This window comes from Folsomia candida, unplaced genomic scaffold (genome assembly GCF_002217175.1).
Source record: "Folsomia candida strain VU population unplaced genomic scaffold, ASM221717v1 Fcan01_Sc001, whole genome shotgun sequence".
NCBI classification, from domain to species: Eukaryota; Metazoa; Arthropoda; class Collembola; order Entomobryomorpha; family Isotomidae; genus Folsomia; species Folsomia candida.
Genome location: NW_019091193.1, coordinates 7,690,266 through 7,711,168, shown reverse-complemented (window position 1 = coordinate 7,711,168; position 20,903 = coordinate 7,690,266). Strand labels below are relative to the sequence as shown.

Here is a 20,903-nt window from a genome sequence, read left to right as displayed (position 1 = left end):
AACAACTCAAGGACCGACTTGTTTATTGAATGAGTACGCCTCGAGCATATTTATTCTATAGAATATGCATGTTTAAATTTTAACGATATGGTGCTCCAGATATTTGAATACCAAAAAATAGAATTATCCGAAAATTGCAGGTATTTGTTATGCTATTACAGCGTCATATATGAATTTTCAATTGTGATATTGACGTCAGGTAAAGTGTTTTGTCCACTCATTTGAAATATTTATAATCGTCTTTATAAAACCGAATGGAAAGTAAATTATGTGGTACGTAATAAAAACATCTGTAATTAAGTAAACCTGGGTTCCTTAATTATATTAATATGTAGGTATACCATCCATATAAAAGTATATAGTCCCACAGCTTTGGACGTGAAAAAAACCACTGTCGGTTAATTTCCTGCCGTGATATAAATATGTATTTATGAGAATTTAGGGTTTTTACAAGATGAGACAAATAAATAAATCCTATAGCATTACTTCGTTTCCGCTCACGATTCAATAATGTCAGCCATTAACCGAAATTAATCGACAACGAAATGATAAATTAGCTACATAACTAGCTCTGTCTGTGAATCTTCGCTATAATTTATTTCGATTAAAAGCGTAAAGTTCAAATATTACGCATTGCAAAAAACCTACGCCTCGAAAACCCAGTGCTATCAAGAAACTTCATTCTCCTTTCTGCATTCTTGAAGTTGGATCGGTCTAATCAGAAGCTCATTTTCTTATTTCTTAAGTACAATGGGTGTCGATGAGTGGTTAAGGGCTGTAAGAAGCGCCAGCAAGTATAGCGCTCTCCCATTCGCGGTGCGAGAGAATAGAATAGTCGTCACGGGAAATGTGAGACAAATCAGATTATGGAAGACGTACGTGTTCTCTTTGGCCGTTTACACTGTATTCGCTCTAGTGAAATCTTATGGTCTTTACCGTCAATTGAAGGCACAGGAAAAGCCCCAAATCTTAATGATTCTGGATTTGAATCTTTGTCTCACGTGGGGATTTGCATCTTCCATAATTTTACTTGTGCATACCATGACTTTACGAAAAATGAAGAACATTCCTGTACTGATGAATTCCTTTGCTAAATACCTCGAAACCTTTACCGGTGCTAAAAAATTAAAATAACGCGTGCATAATGGTAGTAACTAAAATATTGCATTTTAATTCCAGAACTATTTCAAAATCCACGGCATAAGAGAACAAATTACAACGGACACGTCAGGATTATGAAACAATTACAACTCTCTCCCTGGGTTCGTCATGGGCTTAGATTGCTAATGAAATATACACTAGTAGGTTCATATCTAACAGCGATAGCAATATTAATTCACCCTCAATTGGCACCATCTCCGTCCTCTGAATTCGCCCAATGTTCGAAACCATTTAGGCTTTTGACGGCGGGATTATCTGCCGGATTCTTTTATTGGATTATGCGACAAGCATTTGAGAGCTCACATTTTCTCATCCTTGGAGTTTTATACATTCCCGTGGTCTTTGGGAAGATGCATAGCCAACTAAGGTATTGTCTCAACTTGATAAAAGAATAAACATGTAATAAATGTGTACAAGATTCTGATTTTTTTTAAGTTTACGTCCCCGAATCCCTTGGACTTCTCACAAACTCAGGAAGCATCACAATATAGTGATACACATCAGATCGTTGCAAATTCTTCTAAGTATGTTCCACAATGCCAGCACCAATTACTTTATCCCGATCCAGTTTATCGTTTCGAGGTCGATAATTGGCATAATGTTCAGCATCATAAAATACAAGAGGGAAATGCATCCTCTCATAACGCTAATCATGTTTTGCGTAATGGGGATACAAAATCTATTAATTATTTCACTCCTCACAATCTTCTCCGGAGTGCAAATTTTATCCAAAAAGTGCATCTTGTCTTGGAAAGGGAGACATTGGCAGCACCAAGATAAAGGAGAAGATGAGGAATATTTTCGTAGATTCATAGCATCTTACAAACCGTGTGGGATTCGGTACGGAATGTTTTACTGTGTGAAACCAAAAACTTTGCTGATGTTTCTCATTTCCATTGCGAGGGGAACAGTAAGGATGTTAATTGCCGTAGAAAAGCATGTTAATTAATGAATAATATGTATGCGTACATGGAGCATTTAGTGGAAATTCGAAGAAAAAGTTTGACTTTATTTACTCTTTTTTTATCTGATCCTTTAGGACACAATTTGGTGTCGCATTTATTATAAAAAGGTATAGGAAGAAAGGTTAGTTAGTTGTTGAACGTAATTATAATTGAATAATATGCTTATACGGAGTATATAATAGAAATTCAAATAAAAAGTTTGACCTTATTTTCTCGAACTTTTGGGTACTATTCAACACTCATTTTCATGAGTTTGTGAAAAAATTGAAAAATATGCTCATTAATATTTACGTAGTCATGTTGTATAAGTGCGTATAAGGAGTAAATAGCTTATGCAATGATTAAATTTTGCGGCTAGAAATGATGTTCTGAAGACATGTATATGTACGTATACATAGGTATATATATACATACATATCGATGTATGTATGTAAGTATGTATGTATAGATATGTTTGTTCTTCGTTATGTAAGTATACGATGTGAATATTTCTAAATTTATATTTTAATTCCAGACTTTTCATTAACCTAGGGTTACTGTCATGTTTCCAAATATACTCATTTCTTGTTGTGCTCCACAGTTTCAATGGAAAGAAAATATATTTTTTACCAAAGACTATTTAAAGCTTAAATGCACACATACACCTCAATTTTATTAATTGTGAGTGTCATACATATATTTAATGGAACTATACATTGGTCTTGTTGATAATTGTCCGATCGAAATCCTGGTATTAGTCAACGGTAGAATTTGAGTGGGCTGAAACACAAAATATTTTGTCTGACCTTTATTCCGATAATTCTAGACTTTAGGCAATAAATCACGTGTATAACGAAATAAACGGATAAATCTGGTATTACTACAAAACTACTCTGTAGCAGTAATTTGAGCCAATTTGATAAAATTTTAATAAATCGCAGAACTGTTGACGTTTTTTGATGTCTCAGCGAAAGTACCTGTGCAGTGAAAATACAGCTTGTACCAGATAGTCATATGAAAATTTTTTAATTTCTGTTAGAGCTATACGTTCACACATTTATAGAACTAAAATCGACTTTATGTTGCTTATTTTAAAATTTTAAAATTCTCCATCTATTAAAAATGGGTGTCATTGAAATATTAAATGCTGCCCATAGTTCAGGACGTTGCGGTGCACTGCCTTTTGTTGTATACAACAATAGAATTTTTGTTACACGAAGTCAAAGACGAATGCATTTATGGTATTCGTTTATCATAACATTGATTTGCTACTTGATATTTGTTTTCGCAAAATCTTACTTTCTCTACTTAAAGGCAAGATCAGAGCAAAATCTTCCCTTATGGTTGATTATAGACTTGAGTCTCTGTTTGACTTGGGGATTAGCATCATCTATACTTTTTCTAGCACATTTGATGGTCCTACGCAACATTGATGACGTTACGATTTTAGCAAATTCATTTTTTGAATACCTGGAATTGTTTACAAGTAAGATTACGCTAATCTTAAGAGAGTTAGTCATCGCGTATGAAATAAACCATAAATGTTCCAAATTTTTTAGAGCTCTTCGGAAAAACAGGGAACAAATCGGATTTTTATCCACCACTCAAAATAATGAAGGAGTTACTATTATCCCCTCGGGTTCGACTAATGTACAAAGTTTCTTTAAAATGGATTTCGATATCAGCAACCCTAACTCCGATCATAATTCTAATTAACCCGGATATTGCCCCATCGCCCTCCTCCATGTTTACGGAGTGCCCAAGACCTATACGAATATCGACAACGGTTGCATCGGCAGCCCTGTTTTATTGGATGATGCGACAAAACGTGGAAAGCTCCCAATTCATTATTCCGATAGTTATCTATGTCCCGTGGGTGCTTGGGAAAATTCATGGACAAATGTGGTAGGCAATTACATATATTTTATGTTAATTGGTAACTTATTTTATTTTTGTGTACAAAATTGTTCGATTTTCATAGTTTGCTCCTAAAATTGTCATGGACGTCGCAACGTCTCCGAAAACTGCCTGATCTCCACATTCACGTTCGAACTTTACGAATACTGCAAAATAGATACCAAAGCATCTTTGGCAAGTACTTCCTCCCAAATCAGATCATCATATCGAGGGCCGTTATTGGAATTATATTTTGTCTCGTCAAGTATCACCAGGTCCTCCATCCCCTCCTCACTTTTGTCATGCTTGGAGTTCTGATGGTGCAGAATTCTATAATACTGGCACTCTTAATGGTGTTATCGAAAGTGCAGTTTGTCTCGAATAAATGTATCGCATCTTGGAGGCATCGACATTGGCAGAGTTTTAGCCCAGCAGAAAATGAAGCATACATGAAGCGATTTGTTAAATCATGTAAGCCAATTGGGATAAGGTTCGGGATATTTTATGTTGTAAAACCTCAGGCTATTTTAGTGTACTTAATTTCCATTGTGAGAGGAACCGTTAGACTGCTAATTGCGATAAACAATTTAAGCAAATATTGATGTCAGAAAGATATAAATACTGTCTAAATGATAGCGTATTGGTGACGGATAACGATTTTATTAACGTGCGGTGACAGGCGCTATCACCAACGCGGTAGGGTCGCATACATGTTGTCACTGCAATTACCAGATAGGGGAGATACATATGTAGTATTAATAGTAGTAGTAGAAGTTTATTAGCTAAACCTGAATTTTATGACCTTGATTTAAAACAAGAAACAAATCAATAAAAAATGCAAAATAAAAGTTCCTAACAGGAAATGAGGCATTAACGATGAATTATAAATACATATCATAAATTTTTCATGCGTCCGTTGTAAGACTTACCTACATATATAATCGTCCAGACAAGCTATCAAAGCCGATGGAATAGACATACCATTAATGGCTGCAACTCACAATAATGACCTTGTTAAACTTAGGATTAGTAAAACTAATGTTCCTCACAACAGGTAATACTTTCCTCAAATTAAAATTTATAGCAATAGCAAATTAAAGCATCCCTTGCTACAGGCTGTATGTACATGCTAACTAAAAGTAAGTTACACTACTTCTGTAATTAATTGGATATTGTGCACTGTGCCCATTAGCCCATAAAGTTTGTTTCATGGAATGACACTTGTATGAAAAGATGTGCAAAAATATGTACGTATATTGCACTATGTCGCCAATTGTTTGTACAAAGTGGACCCCAGTATTTATTTAAGTAATTGTACATATGATGACACGGTAAAATTTTATTTAACAACATGCACGGTGCATGAACATTTACAACTTCAATTTGACAAGTTGGAATTCCATGCCAAGCATTAAATTCTTATTTTTAGCGGAATTGCACATTACTGATGACAAGTACATATCTAGCTCAGATTAGTAAAACTGCAAACATTGTTCTCTACGAGCACCTCGTATTTTTGGGCTTAATAGAGAGTTGGAGATTTTTTGTACTTTTACTTGTACTGTACTGTGACTACAGTACAATACCAAAATTAGTACAAAAATCAAAAGACCTGGAGAATTTCATTATTTTGTACTCTGAAAAAATTGTATTGTAAAACTCCGCGAAATAGATGAGTCAAAAATTGAGACAAATCAACTCATGATATACAAAATGAGAATCCCTCCAACATGTGCGTTTAAAACGATCAAACCAAAAAGTCGAAATTTTTTACCCTTGACCTCGATTAAAACGGTCACCAGGCTGATATAAGCCGAAATGATAGTAATTTCTGAACTCCTCGCTTCAAAGTGAACTACGTCTGCAACGGTTGAAATAAAATATTAACATTTTTGACCTTTGACCTCGTGAACATGGTCACGGGGTCTTCATACGTTAAAGCTATGCAGATTTCTTAAATTCTCGCCTTAATACACGTCTAAAACAGTCGACACTTAAATTGCGACCTTTGACCTCGTCCTTTCGGTCATTGGTTGGTCGTAGGTCAAAAGTATTGACGACTATAAATTCTTGGTGAAATTTCCTTTAAAATGATACCGCATATGAAAATTAAGGTACAATTTTGCGTTTACTTCACGCCAGGGTGACCTTGACCTTGACCACAGGGAGCCCATCTTCGAACTCGACCTAGGGTCAAAAATTAGAAGCAAAATGGCGAAAACGGCGTCTGATTACATTGAGGCGTTCTAGAGATATCCTAGTTGCCAACCCTTGATTTTTCCACAGTAGTACAAATTGAGCCCGTGTTTCAATTTGTCTACTGTAGACTGTAGAATTAGTACAAAAAGCTGATGACGTCATCATCTAGAGTCCACAGTACAGTCTACAGTCAGAGTACAAGGAATCTCCAACTCTCTAATATATAATGCATGGACTTTTTACTTGCACTACATTACATCACCACTCCAACTGACTCCATGGTTATCTCTACATGTCACAACACGATTTCAATGTACCCAACATGCATATTTGAAATATATTCCCAATATATGCATACTCTAAAAATACAAAATTCTTCTGTGAACCCTGCATTACCTTGCTTAAAAATAACCTGCACTATCGACCTGTTATTATATGAACGATTTTTCGAGTTATGTAGTAGCAAATCAATCGCATTGAATTGGATAAGGCTTCTGCAAATCATAGACATCTAGCAGAATATGTACATAGATATGAATGTATGCATGTCTACGTACAAGATATACGTATACGATATGTCACAGAATACTGCCAACGAAAGTTAGTGTGTTATTTATTCCTTTGTCAATATGTTGTTAAACTGTTAAATTTCTAGTATCAAAAATTATGAAAATTTATGGCATAATTCGTAAAAAATACATACAATTTATGAGAGCCTTGGTATGCTTTAAAAATCAAGCACCACTTTTTCAAACGCTAATCCCTGTCATTCTGGAATCAATGGTAATTTAATGTGGACCAAATCAAAAAATTAGGCATCAAATGTCAAATTGATGAAGGAGAACCCCAACGGAATCGGATGAACATACACCCAATGGACATATATAAAAGTATACCTGCAAAGGACCACGTACCTAATACGAAAATTACTCTATTGCATATGAATTATTATTTATGATATTGATATAAGCCAATAATTCAAACAGAATAACCGCCCCCGTAAGTATTATATAAAACTCGTTCCTCAACTATTATCTGCCAATGTTTTTCAGGCCTAAATCTGAAGTAATAACTTAACGAAATATAGATAAAACTCCTTTTGCGATGAGCTCGTTTAGCATAAAGGGCAAGCGTTCAGTCCGCACAACGAAACGGAAACGTAAACGTGAAGATTTCACCATGGACTTAGAACAGTGGTTACAATCTGTCCAAGATGCTGAGAAAAGTAATGCGTTACCATTCGTCGTGGAGGAAAATCGCGTTAAAGTGTCTAAAAATTCAGCACAAATTAAAAAGTGGCAGTTATTCATGACAATGATGACCATTTATATTGGATTCGTGCTGGTGAAAGGACTCTGGTTGTATCATCACATGCACAATGATGGGACCACTCCGTTCAAACAGATACTCGATTTCAATTTGTGTGTTACCGTTGGATTTACTGCAGCTGCTGAAATGTTGCTGCACGTTCTTACCGTCCTCGGAATGTACGAAATCCCAGCCGTGGTGAACTCCTTCATAAACTATGTGGAACACATTTCTGGTAATTGTCAAATAGCGTCGGTCTATTTTTCAAATAAATTTATTACACATGCACATTTATTGATATTATTTTTATCGACAGTGACATTTCCGAGCTATGCGGCAGACGACTTCTTCACCGATCGAATAAGGACCTTCGGGGTGATGAAAGAACTCCAGTTATCCAAACATACTCGGCTTTCATTAACCCTCATGGTCAAAACTGGGCGTGTGTTACCTATTCTCACGGCAGTGATGGCTGTCCTTAATCCTGCAGTTGCTCCATCACCAGCGTCACATTTTCTTACCAGTAGCCCCACCGTTCGTCTCGTTACGTCGATATTGAGTGCAATTTTCTATTACTTAATTGTCTCAAAATCTTGGGAGAGCGCAAAATTCTACATTTTAGCCACACTATATATTCCTGTCGTACTTGGGAGGATTCATGGCCAATTATTGTAAGTCCTAAACCTTAAGGTGTGTTTACGTATACTTCATTCATTGGTAACTTGCGCCAATGTTATAACTTAACTATGGCGTAAGTTAGCAAGGAGTGAAGTATGCAGAGTTTAATATGACAGCTAAAATATCAAAAAACTTCATTCCAACAGCTTAAATCTTAAGAAACCATGGACGTCTCCGAGACTGAGGACAGGTCGTAACTTAATCCTGCACTTTCGATGCATACAAATTTTGCAAACGCAATTTCAGCAAGCAACAGGACATTACTTTCTCCCAATGCAGTTCCTCATTACGAGAGTCATCATTGGGACCGTGTTCATTCTCATTCGCTACCACACAGTGATCCATCCCGTCATTCAGTTCGGAATGTCGGGGACCATGAGTGTCATGAACTTTGTCATGTGTTCCCTTCTCCTCACGTTTGGGAATGTGCAGTTTATTTCGAGAAAATGTATTCACAAGTCTTGGCGACATCGACATTGGACGAAGGAAATGAGTGGTGTTAATGAAGAGTATTTTAAAAGGGTTGTTAAATCTTGTAAGCCAATCGGCATAATGTTTGGAATATTTTACGCAGTTAAGCCAAAAACACTGTTAAGGTACATGATTTCGATTGCAAGGGGAATTGTTCGATTATTAATTGCAACTCGGCCAAAGTCGGGTCATTAACATTTTTTAAAGTTTGACTACACATATGTTACTAATGCAGAATAATCTGGTTAAGCCAAGGACCATTGATTTAACGGTTGGCAAGAAATTGTAGATAAATATTAGCTATGCTTTATCAAATAACAAAATCAAATAGCTTCAATTTTTTATAAACGACCAATTTAAATGGGTTAAATTGTAGGAATTTAAATAAAGGGGACGAAATTATGATTGCGGAAAAGCATGTAACGTTTATGAACGTTTGCATTTATGTAGAAAATTTTATTTGCACGTATCTGATTTAGCTTTGCTTAAAATTAGATGAAATTTCAATTTAAAAAATAGTCTAAATAGCCATTCTACACTACGTACCCTTATTTGTACAGAGTTTAGAGTATTTCTGTAATAATAACTTATCAACATTTACGCATAATGTTCATGAACTTAATCTAAATTATTTTTGTATATTATGCCATATTTTTAAATCGGTCACTATGTCTAATTGACCACTGAACTGAGGACTATTTATTAAGAATATTTAGTCTTATTTTATCCCCCAATGTGATATCGGGTAAATAGAAATTTCATGTCAAAATTGCATTTCATTAAAGTTATTAAGGTGCGAGAGTGTTAAATAACATTACCTTCAGTGTATGCATGATGCAATACTCATTGTCAGACGTATTCAATATTAAATACATCTGCATTTTTCTTGTACATATCAAATGTAAATAATGTTAATCAAAGAGGTATTCAATGCTAAATTCTCCCTTTTGAGACAGATTAAACAAAAATAATAGAAATACACTAAAACTCTAATTAAGACTGAAAAGAGGATTTATTTAAGTAGAGGAATCTTATTGTGTATTTAAATAACAAACAAAATTCTATTACAATTCAATTCAGCAAATCGTAGCCATGTACATATTTATTTTTACGAGGACATAACTAAAGCAGGGTACAAATAGATAGGTATTTATGAATGAGTACAAAGTTTCCTAAGGAATATTGTCCAATATTGTAGTTTATTAATTCAAGGTAATGGTAATAATCTTCTTGCGTTGATTGAGCAAAGTTGAAAACAGAAGTTTTCGGCTTGAGTAAGTACATGAAACATGAATACATTAGATGCTACTTTGGTCTATTCTCCTCGCATCCTTACTTATTAATGAAGTTGGTCATTCATTCAATTACCAAATTTCACTCCTCAATCACAAGAAATACTGGATTAATTTTGATATTAAGAAGAATTTTACTTGCTTAAATGCAGTTAAATATTTCTAAGTAATAAATTTAAAAGTGCTTGTACTCATTCATTAAAAAATAAAGAACGTCGTCCATAACTGCCGAGTGCTTTAATTCAGAATATCGAAAAACATGATATTAACTGGCATAGCAATTTATTCTATCTTACAAAGTTTTGGAGACGTAAGTGTCACGAAATCTAGTCAAATTCTATTTCCAGGACCGACTAAAAATGAAGTGGGTGCAGTGAGAGAGGTGAAAACGCATGCAAAAATAAATTAATATCTAAATGTTTCACAATGGGCATACTCGCGACGAATCACAACTCATTTAGCAAAAGTTTGCAAGACAAGCTTAAAAAATTAAAACATTCCTATTTGTTGGACAAAATCGAGAACAAAAATCCCAAACTTTTTTACGAAAATCTCACTAATTTGTCAATTAATGTATGTCGATAGGCCTAATTTTCCCAAATTTACGAAGGTGTCACGAGTATGCTCAATATTAATCAGTTTAATTCTATGTACGAATAATTATAGTCAATTGTTATTATTAATTTTTTAAATACAGTTGCAATCTCGTGTCAGTAATATAATGTGGAATGAACATGCCAAAGGACCCACAACAATGCTAAGATGGCTACGATTTCATAACATGAATGTTACTTCAGCTGAGAAAGGAATCAAAGCAGTAAACTATATCTAAAAATCCACATTTAGTATCTAAATGCGAGTATATGTATGCAATTGCTAATTATTTTTAAATAAAATCGTAGCACGTCAAATGGAGGAAAGAAACTCAAATGGATCAATTAAGAATGCATCCTCCAAACCCAAAGTTTTTACAAAAATTTTGGTACAATGTTTCAGGATTTGCTAGAAATGGAGACCCGGGTAAGAAAATTCGAAAACGCTATTCAGCGTTTTTAAATACTCTTTTTTGAAAATGACCAACTGACAATAAGCTTAACACTACTGTATCGTTTACAGTAATGCTGATGTCATTCGGCAATTGGGATATCCGCACTTACATCGAAAAGAGTGGAGATAAGCATAAATTTGACCAGTACCAGGGACAAATGTGGGAGCATGGTTTGCAAGCTGTGGAACAAGTAGAGATGAATTGGTCCCAAAATCCAAGAAGAACCACCTCCGTGCAATATATCATTATATGTGACGTAGAAAATTTGCAACTCCGACAACTGGCAAGCTTCAGAAGTACATAATATTTTCATTGCAATTCTATATATTAGTCAAGTATGCATATGTATATAATTAATTGTTATCTTTCAGCTTTACAATACCTGTACTTGATGGCTTACAGTTTCGAAAATTATTACCCTGGTGTAAGCTGAATTTATTACATAGTTTTACCCAGAATATTAGGGTTTACATGATTTTTGGTTTCTCATCGCAGGTAGTCAGTCGTGTTCTCTTGATAAATGGTAAAGTAACGTTTATCTAATCATAATACGATCAATGAATTTTAGTTTTACAAATTTATCGTTCAACAGCGGACATAATGGTTGAAGTCTGGCTGAGCATAGTTCGTCCCTTCATGCGGAATTCTATCCAAAAACTGAAACCTTTTCCAAAGGGTCGCAAAAATTGGGTGAAAGCCGTGAGGCGTCACATCGACCCCATCGTCCTGCCCTACCGATATGGCGGATATTCGAAGGCAACCCGGAGAAAATACAGCTTAGGGCCTGGACCTGATGACAGCTAATTCAAATAGAAAGACTCCTCTTTCTATGAGAGCTTTCTACCATGGAGATACTTAATTAAGTGAATATGTGTTTAAATTTTAGCCAGCCAGCATGTATAACTTATGCGAATAAGTTGCGCCTATCACACATTTACGCATATGTATGTATGTGCATATATTTATGTACATAAGTACTATTTGATAAACACTTGCGCGTGTTAACTTGTTCAGTGTTTGTCACATGTCCTAAATTTAAATTATATATACCAATCATTAAATACTGATGAAACCATATATGTACACTCATTTGCTCACATTATTTAATGAGTAGCACGTTATCGTGGCGCTTGGGAAGATGTGCAATGGAGATTATGGATTACAGTGTTTAATGGATATTAATTTATTTTGATGTTTTTCAGGTTGTTTTGGTCACAACAATATCAGTAAAGGCGAAATAATTACTACTCTAAGCATTTAGAGATCTAATCACTTTGAAGAATAATTTAAGCATTAACGTTGTAAACAAAAAAGTATCCTTTGATTAAATACTTAGCACATGTATGTATAAGTACATATGCGTTAAGGTATTTTTCAAATAAGTGGATATAAACGCGGATAAATAAACCGAACGCAAGATTGAGGTGGATAACAGTCAATATGACGCACTTTAGAATGACGCGTCTCAAACATTCTACGTTTGCAACACGCAATCCTGCAAATGATTTTCAATAATGACGATAAATCACGATCCACATCCTTCTCTCATCTGCTCTTGCTTCTATGTAGTTATATTTTCACTCACCCTCGTTCTTCAAGTGTGTCTCAATTTTTTGTCAGAAATGTCGTGGGTTCATAAAGATACGAGAACATGGGTGGAACGTTGCATCACAGAAATTCTCAAAGTGGGCGAAATCCCGAAACATATTGCACTTATAATGGACGGGTAACATTGCCAAATTTTAACATAGTTATGCAACATATTTGCATACTTTAGCACTATTAATTAGTTAGTGATTATATTTATTTAGGAACCGCCGATTCGCCAAGGACCGTGGACTTCCTACCAAAGAGGGTCACCACAGAGGGTAAGTTAATTAACCGAAACTTTTAACATATCTAATTGCAAATTAATTGCTTTAATTATTTTGCATAGTTACATTAAAATGGACGAAGTCTTCTGCTGGTGTTCTGCCCTTGGGGTGAAAGAGGTCACAATTTATGCTTTCTCCATTGAAAACTTTAAACGCTCTCCGCAAGAGGTGGCAAATATTATGAAGTTTATCTTGTCAAGAGTAACACTCATGTTGCATAAACTGTAAGCCATGTTTTTTTAAAATTAAATAGTTGTTCTTATCAAGCACGAAACTAATTTTTCTATAAAATCTAGTGACAAAGCTACCAGTGACGGCACCTGCATACATTTCCCCGGCGACTGGTCAATGGTTCCAGAATATATAAGTCCCAAATACTAAAATGAAATACATTATTATGCATTATTACTACGTGCTAATCATATATTTATTTCCTTTCAATACATGAAGCCAACCATGGCAAAACTAATGCAGGATACTCGACACGGAAAACGATTTCGTATTAATGTTGCGTTAGCTTACACAGGTACATAAACGCAAACGATGTAGCAATCAAAGGCTATTTTTTCCACAAAATTTGAACGAATTATGTCCAGGTCGCAACGACATTGCTCGCGGTGTTGACACGTTACGATCAGCCTTTTCCTCAAAACAGCTCCATCCTTACGACATGTCCGAGTACCTGCTGCAAGAAGCGTGGCAACTGATTCCAGGACTTCCGGTTGACATTTTGCTCCGCACTTCGGGAGAAACGCGACTTTCTGACTTTTTGATGTGGGAGGCGACCCATGCTTTCCTTGATTTCGTCGATGTGCAATGGCCCCAACTTTGTTTCATGGATTTAGTCCGTGCCATCCTGAACTATCAAGTTCACCGAAAACGGGTTCCCGTGGTGGGTATTTAAAAATGAAATTTATTCATGCAACGCATTAAATAATCCTTATCGAAATACTTGTTTAGCCCCCGATTCGACGCAATGAATCTGACGAGTCGAAAGAGCGTGTGGACAAATTTCTCAAACAAACGAGACAAAAACTTTGGGCAGAAATTATGATGGAGGCGAAACGTGCTCCTGAGAACAAAGTAGTCAAGTAAATAGCACTGTATTGTCGTCGCTTAGCATAATAAATGTAGAATTATTACAATAAAGAACTATCTATTGAAAATACACAGAAACCATTGTTAATAATTTAATGAAAGTACTAAAAAAATGTATGCACAGTACACACCAATTTTATTGTATGCAATCATAAAGTTGACGTTTACATGCGCATTATTTAGATATACTGTAATTTTTTCCCTTGTCTTGAATATTAGAAACAAATTTTTAAATAAAATCCAGATTTTGATATATTAAATACAATATTTACTTATAACTTTATTTAATTTATTTCCATATTTTTATCTCAAAGAATCACATTTTCAAACTATTATTACTAAATAATTCAAATTAATTCTTATTGCTATTTGTGCATTCCAACTAACTACAGCTCCGTTTCCACTTTATTTATTTCTGTGATAGATAACGTCCGCCGTTTCAGAAAATATTATGCTCGGAATCTTGGGCGACAGTTTGGAAATTTTGTCGCAAATGGATTTGTAGCAAGCTTCCTCGAGCTTATTGTATTCATTCGGGAGCGACAATGATTCATAAATTTCCCTGCATCTCTTCTCGTTTGCTGGCGAGCTTTCCTTCCCTCGGCCATAATTTTCCTATACAATAATTGTTAGTGTCATTTATTTTTTTTCATCAAAGTGCATAAGACTTTTTCAAGTTACTTTTAAAATTGATTTCTGATTCTCATTCGCCTGCTCAAATGCTTTCACGATCAGCCAGGAGCATTTATTTTCGGTAATATCCGTCCCAATTTTTCCAGTGACTTTTGCATTACCGAAGCAATCGAGAAAATCATCTTGGATTTGAAACAACAATCCCAGCTCGATAACCACCGCTTCCATCGATTTCCAGTCATCTTTCTCCGTTTTTCCTGCCTAATAAGGCAAAATATTTGTCTAATTTTCCTTGCAAATTATATACAACCATCGTTTACTCACCAGAATCATGGCTGATGCCACGGGTAGAAAGAAAGATAAGTAGCACGTCTTGTACTTAACGATTTTTCGATATTGGTCCATCGTAAATCTAACAAAATTAGCATAAATTGAGTATGCAAAAGTTTTAAAACACTATAAATTCCTAATTGTCACTTACTCTCCCAAACTCTGCTTTTTGCTACATTGAATGTCCATGCATTGTCCAAACGAAGTTTTGAGATGGACATCGTGGAAAAGCTTAATCAAATCAGAATAATACGGTTTGCTGATAAAGTAGCGATCCAGAAAAATATCCATGACACTTGACAGAAGGAAAGCGTCATTTATGGCCAAGTCTCCAATTTTGTCAACGAGGTACCAGCATGCTCTTCCTCTCCTCGTTTCAGAGTTGTCGATGATATCGCTCGAAATTAGGAAACATGCATGAAACTGGGACAAATAGCTTAAATTAGATAATTCTTCTTAAATGCAAGTTGATGCGCCTCATTGCTTACAATTTCTATGCACCATCCCAAAATGTAACACTCCTTTAAAGCCTCTGTGTCTGGTTCGTCGACTAAGGCACGATACGCCGCGACAACGCCACGACCCCTGTAACAAATTCATAATTATAATATCTTTAACCTGAACAACGTCAGGATTAAAAAATTACCGAATCTGCTTTCCTCCTGTAAATTAACTTCTTTATATTAAATTTGATATAATAATTGAAATTTTATTAGGAATTTAATAAAAGTTGCGTACCTGGGACATTGTAATTAACGGCCCGTCGCAACCATTCGATCGTTTCCTCCATGTCTTTGTAGGTGGAAAACTCTGCGATTTCTTCCATGAGCTCGTCAAACGTGTGGAGAAAGGCATCCTCTTCCGCAATGCTCATGGACTTTCTTCGAGTTGCCATTTCAAAAAGGTTTTGACTGATGCAAGTTTCTGGGTCAAAATTAAGAAAATTTTTGGAGTCAAGACTCGGTTGGATAGAATTGAACCGTAGAATGAAATTGTCTCACTTGTTCATGAGATAGATAAACAAATCAAAACTCGAACCCCATTTCACATCTTCGCAGGAAATATGATCTCTAATGACGTCAAACGAGTACAAGTAAAATGAGGATATTTCAGTTTCTCCATAGCATTACACCTAAGCTTTCAATGCAATTCGTAGTCGTCAATAATAACAAGCTACTTGTTAGAAGTATGTATTGCTGACTTCTGTTGGCGTCACCACCAGGCGTTCTGTTCATGTCCAATATAACACTCAATGTCTTAATAGACGCAAAATAGAGCAATTTAAATCTTTGATTGACGAAAGCCGTCTGATCGGCAGAAGAATAAAGCAAATTCAGTGATATCAAGTTAATTGGACTTTCATAATTGTCACAATATTTTCACAAGAGCACAATTTATAATAAATTTTAAAGGTAGTATTCTCATTTCAACACATCATCGCTATGTTAAATTCGCTAAAATACTTATGTTTTTTTATGATACGATGTTGTTTAAATTCAGTAAATGCCAATTAGCGAGAAATTGAAGATCTTGTAGCACGTCAATGATTTCTTCAAACTAACCCAACATGACAGTTTAAAAAATAACAAAGAGATACCGACTGATTATTTATGTTTTCCACATTCATGAATCCCATCATTATTTGGATCTCATCACGCAAACGCATTTTAATCCAGCCAACAATAATCGAATTCCATACACAAATCCAGTCTATCCAGATCAAGAACTAATGGAAACATACTTGTTATTTTCTCCATAGTCCTAGGAATAAAATTTCAATCTATACAATATTTCTGAGAGTAAATCGAAAATTTCTCCACAAAAATGGCCAAACGCCGACAATCCGTGAGTATTCAGGAAGAGGATGCTTTCAAACTTGTGATTGACGAATTAATGGAGGAAATTGTTTGGCATCCCACCCACGAAGACGTAGATGTTGCTACCTGGCTGCTTAAAATGGTCGACTACAATGTACCAAGGAAAGACACAGTCTTACATAATTAAAGTTTTAATTACAAATAAAAGTAAAATAATATTCAATTTCACTTAATTTTACAGGGGGAAACAGTTAAGGTATGTTATTACTTATGAGAAGAGGCACAGATCTCGATGGCATTTGTTTATGTTGTAGTCTCCCATGAATCAACAAGAACCCCCAAGTGGTTTACCTCCATGGCCCCACTTGCGCCCGCCACACCCACTCAAAGTTGCCCAAAAACGGAGAAAGCAGCGCTTTCACTCATTCAAATCCACCCAAAAATCCAATTTTATTCGGATTTCAAAATTCCGTACACCATTATACTCTCAGATAGTTACTTTCTTATATCCAACATATAACTCAACTTTTTTGATTATTATTTCGCCGAAATAATTTTCTTTGTTTATTAGTACAGCAATGTTCATACAGAATTTTAAATTTTAAAGGTACTACTAATTCCAAAAAGTGTAATTTGATGCTGAATATAAGAAAACAACCATCTGGGAGTATAATGGTGAAAGAAATTTCAAAATCCGACTAAAATTGGATTTTTAGCGTGAATTTGAATGAGTGAAAGCGCTACTTTCTCCGTTTTTTGGGCACTTTGGAGTGGGTGTGGCCATGGCATCAAACCACTTGGGGGTTCTTGTTCATTCATGGGACACTATAACACATCCAAAGGACATCGATATCCGGGAGTTGATATTACACAACCTCTCTTCCTAAGTATAATTCAACAATTTTTGAGCACATCCCAAAAATGATAACTAACTTGCAATGTGAATTTATAGAGGCCGAGGCGTTATATCTGCTTACAAATCATTTGTGGGCAACGTGACCAAGCATGATTTGAAACCTGTGTACATACTTGGATGGTGTGTCGAACTAGTATGGCATATATAATAATGCATGCGTGTATTTGTCATTATTTATTGATAAAAATTTTACAAAGTTTACATAATATATCATAAAATTCCCAGTTTGCTGCCAGTTTCTATATCCCAGAGGACATAATTCGAGGCTCAGTAACACGACGAGGTCAAATATTTATAGAAATTTTCATGATAATTTAAGTAAGGAAAGTAAGGATCAGAAGAATCTGGTAAAAACTATGAAAAACCAAGTTACCAGAGTTGCTAAGGCTAAGAGTTCCTAAGTCGGTTAAGAAATTTGATAAAAAATAATAAATTCATACAGATTTATGCTTTTGATTTAATAGAAGTATTTATTCGTTTATAAATTTTGATTGATTTTCAGGCCAGTTGTGTTGGCATTTGGTCGACGAGGTGGGAAAGGCTGCAGTAAACGACGCCTTTCTCCTCCAATCCGTCATGTACTTTATTCTGGATTTGCACTTTAAGGGAAAAGCTTGTCACAAATATTTGACTAAACTATTCCACAAATGCTTCTTTAACACAACGCTGGGACAAAATATGGATTCAAGGATAGGAAAGGCACAAGGATTCAAAGAGTACGCAAATAAATAAGTAGCGAAAATATGTAACTTTTCAAAAAAGATTTACATATATTTTGCCTTCAATTAATACTTCAGGTTTACAATGGAAAATTACTACCGAATTTCGAAATACAAAGTGGGATATTTTAGTTTTTATCTTCCCATTGCAAGTAGCTGGATCCTTCAGGTTGGACAATTTTTTCACAAATAAAACGAGTGGAATTACTGTACATTTTTATTGTCATGCAGGCCGATGGGACTCCAAAGGAGGAAGAGCTGAAGCTCATCGAGGAGATCGCACTGGAAATGGGTCACCTCTTTCAAGTGCAGGACGATTACTTGGATTGTTTTGGCAATCCCAACGTCACTGGTCGGTATGGAACTACAATTCAAGGAAACTGTTCATCCTGGTTTATCATCATGGCCTTGAAAAAGATGGATTGTGAGCAGGAACGAGTTTTAAAGGTTGGAAAGTGTTATTTATGTCATACACATTATCTTAAGAGGTCAAATATTAAACGGGTCGTTATGTGTTAAGGAACATTATGGAAAGCCTGGGAGCGAGAGGGTGCATCGAGTAATTAAAGTGTTCAGAGATTTGGACCTGGTGGAAGAGTATCGTCAGTATGAGATCAAATGCTATAAAGCAATCATGAAGAAAATCACCAAGCTTCCTGAATCTATTCCTGCCCTCTACTTTTCGGAAACATTGGATTTGATATTAAAACGAGAAAAGTGAATATATGCATACATAATGTTGTAACCATTTGAATCAAAAGTTGACTTTAGTAGCAAATAGGAAAATAGTTAATTGAATATAAATATTACACTAGAAATTGTGTGTATGAGAGCAACTATTTTATAAAGTGCCGATAATAAAAAGTTAAAATGATGCTTGCAAAAGGATTTTATTAAAAGTTTTTGAAATGAATGAGATACTTGAATAAAATGAGGAAGATTGAGACGAAATTTCAATTGTGAAATTTCGCATCGAGGCTTTCCATTTAAGATGTGTGAACAAAAAAATATTTATACAATTTGATCCCAAAAGAAACCTGGGAATGCATAAAATTAGTCATCATCAGAGTGAAAGGAATAGATTGATGAAAATAATTAAAAATAATTAGTCAAGTTGCACCTTTGCTGGATTTGCTTGCATGTATTTTTCTATCCCAACATTGTCAAATGCGTATTTACATACGTGTGCTTACATAATGTTTGCTTATAGCCATTCAAGGGTGCAAAGCCTTCATACAAAGGAGTTATCCTCCACTGTCAACTGTTACGGAAAAGTTTGCGTGGTGATTTGGAAATAATAATGTCAATTTAGCGAATCCCATTTTTTAGTTTTATTTCAGTGTCAATAATTTGAAATTTGCAATTTTCTAGACGGCATGGCTAGTTTTTTATCGTTAAAATATCTTACACATATTAAGCTTTATTTTCCTCATATTGTTCAGCATGTAAAAAATCAAAATCAATGTCATAAAAAACATAATCGTATAGAAATATTACTCGTATTGCCGTTTGCTACAGACATAGGTATGTACATACATACATACGTGCATGTAATTCACATGCACTGTCATTTCAAGGAAAATTAGAAATATTTATACACAAATCGGCACGTGCAAATTGTATTCTATTTATTCACACGCAAATAAAAAAAATATCTAAAAATCAACTCTAGTGAATGTAACGCATAATATGTAATACGTATGTTTACTTTCAATTTTTTGCCAAATTGAATAACAGATTTATAAATTCCCAATTTCAATTATTTGCACTAATTAGATATTCCACATCTAATGTTGTCATTCTCAATCCTGCCAAAAATTAGGTTAAAAATTATTGCAGGCAAAATTTTGTTTGAATATGCGTACTTATTTGCATCTGCCTTCGTCTATTTATTCTGGGAAAGTGTGCTTGGCTAGTTTATTTTTTTATTTCTAATCTTTCCCAGCTCTCTGCGGTCTACTTACATATATCAACCAATCCCCCCCCCCTTTTCTTAAATATGCACTTACTAGGGAACCTTAAGTACTGTCACATCTCGGTTTCCTTTCGGATGGTCTTAATTGATAGATAATATTTAGTGTAACTAAAACTTTGTCATAGAACATACGATGCAAAATCACGTTTTTGCGAAATATTTGGCGAAGCCTGCACGAAAACGTATAATTTAGAATATTTAGCTAACAGCCCTCAGAATAATGAAATGAAGTTTATAAATTATATACCTGTCCGTAATTTCATGCTGATTATCAATATGAAAAACACATGCAAGCATTGGCCATTTTTTCCAAATTGCGAAAATCTGCAAAATTTTCTAAATTTGAATTTCGTCGTTTCTTGATACTTTAACAAAATTTACTTTTTTATTTAAGCGTTGAAAAAAAGTTTTCAAAAGAGATTTTTTTCTCATTGCAATAAAATTAGCAAAAATTTTCTAAAATTCGAACTCACAATTTTTCATGAAAAAAGATAGAATGACCAATGCTAGTCTATTTTACATATTTTTCAAAATTATTGGCTAT

At 34.8% G+C, this 20,903-nt stretch overlaps 3 protein-coding genes across 3 annotated transcripts; 2 read left to right on the top strand and 1 right to left on the bottom strand.

Moving 5' to 3' along the window:
• Positions 1-12,539: 12,539 nt before the first annotated feature.
• On the top strand, positions 12,540-14,039 carry LOC110863508 (dehydrodolichyl diphosphate synthase complex subunit DHDDS). The gene is made up of 7 exons (XM_035846789.1): positions 12,540-12,723; positions 12,809-12,865; positions 12,934-13,095; positions 13,168-13,234; positions 13,316-13,397; positions 13,468-13,763; positions 13,832-14,039. Exons 1-7 carry the CDS (start codon positions 12,620-12,622, stop codon positions 13,964-13,966), a joined length of 903 nt encoding a protein of 300 aa, XP_035702682.1. The 5' UTR covers positions 12,540-12,619; the 3' UTR covers positions 13,967-14,039.
• Positions 14,040-14,229: 190 nt separating this feature from the next.
• Positions 14,230-16,061, bottom strand: LOC110841779 (farnesyl pyrophosphate synthase). Its single transcript, XM_022087476.2, has 8 exons — positions 15,934-16,061; positions 15,671-15,856; positions 15,579-15,594; positions 15,421-15,517; positions 15,084-15,355; positions 14,927-15,014; positions 14,651-14,863; positions 14,230-14,584 (listed from the first exon to the last, which is right to left on the bottom strand). The coding sequence occupies exons 2-8, from the start codon at positions 15,825-15,827 to the stop codon at positions 14,375-14,377; spliced, it is 1,053 nt and encodes a 350-aa protein (XP_021943168.1). The 5' UTR covers positions 15,828-15,856; positions 15,934-16,061; the 3' UTR covers positions 14,230-14,374.
• Positions 16,062-16,626: 565 nt separating this feature from the next.
• On the top strand, positions 16,627-19,272 carry LOC110841815 (farnesyl pyrophosphate synthase). Its single transcript, XM_022087512.2, has 8 exons — positions 16,627-16,911; positions 16,991-17,005; positions 17,702-17,798; positions 17,891-17,948; positions 18,168-18,381; positions 18,463-18,553; positions 18,616-18,831; positions 18,905-19,272. The coding sequence occupies exons 1-8, from the start codon at positions 16,757-16,759 to the stop codon at positions 19,103-19,105; spliced, it is 1,047 nt and encodes a 348-aa protein (XP_021943204.1). The 5' UTR covers positions 16,627-16,756; the 3' UTR covers positions 19,106-19,272.
• The last annotated feature ends 1,631 nt before the right edge of the window (positions 19,273-20,903 follow it).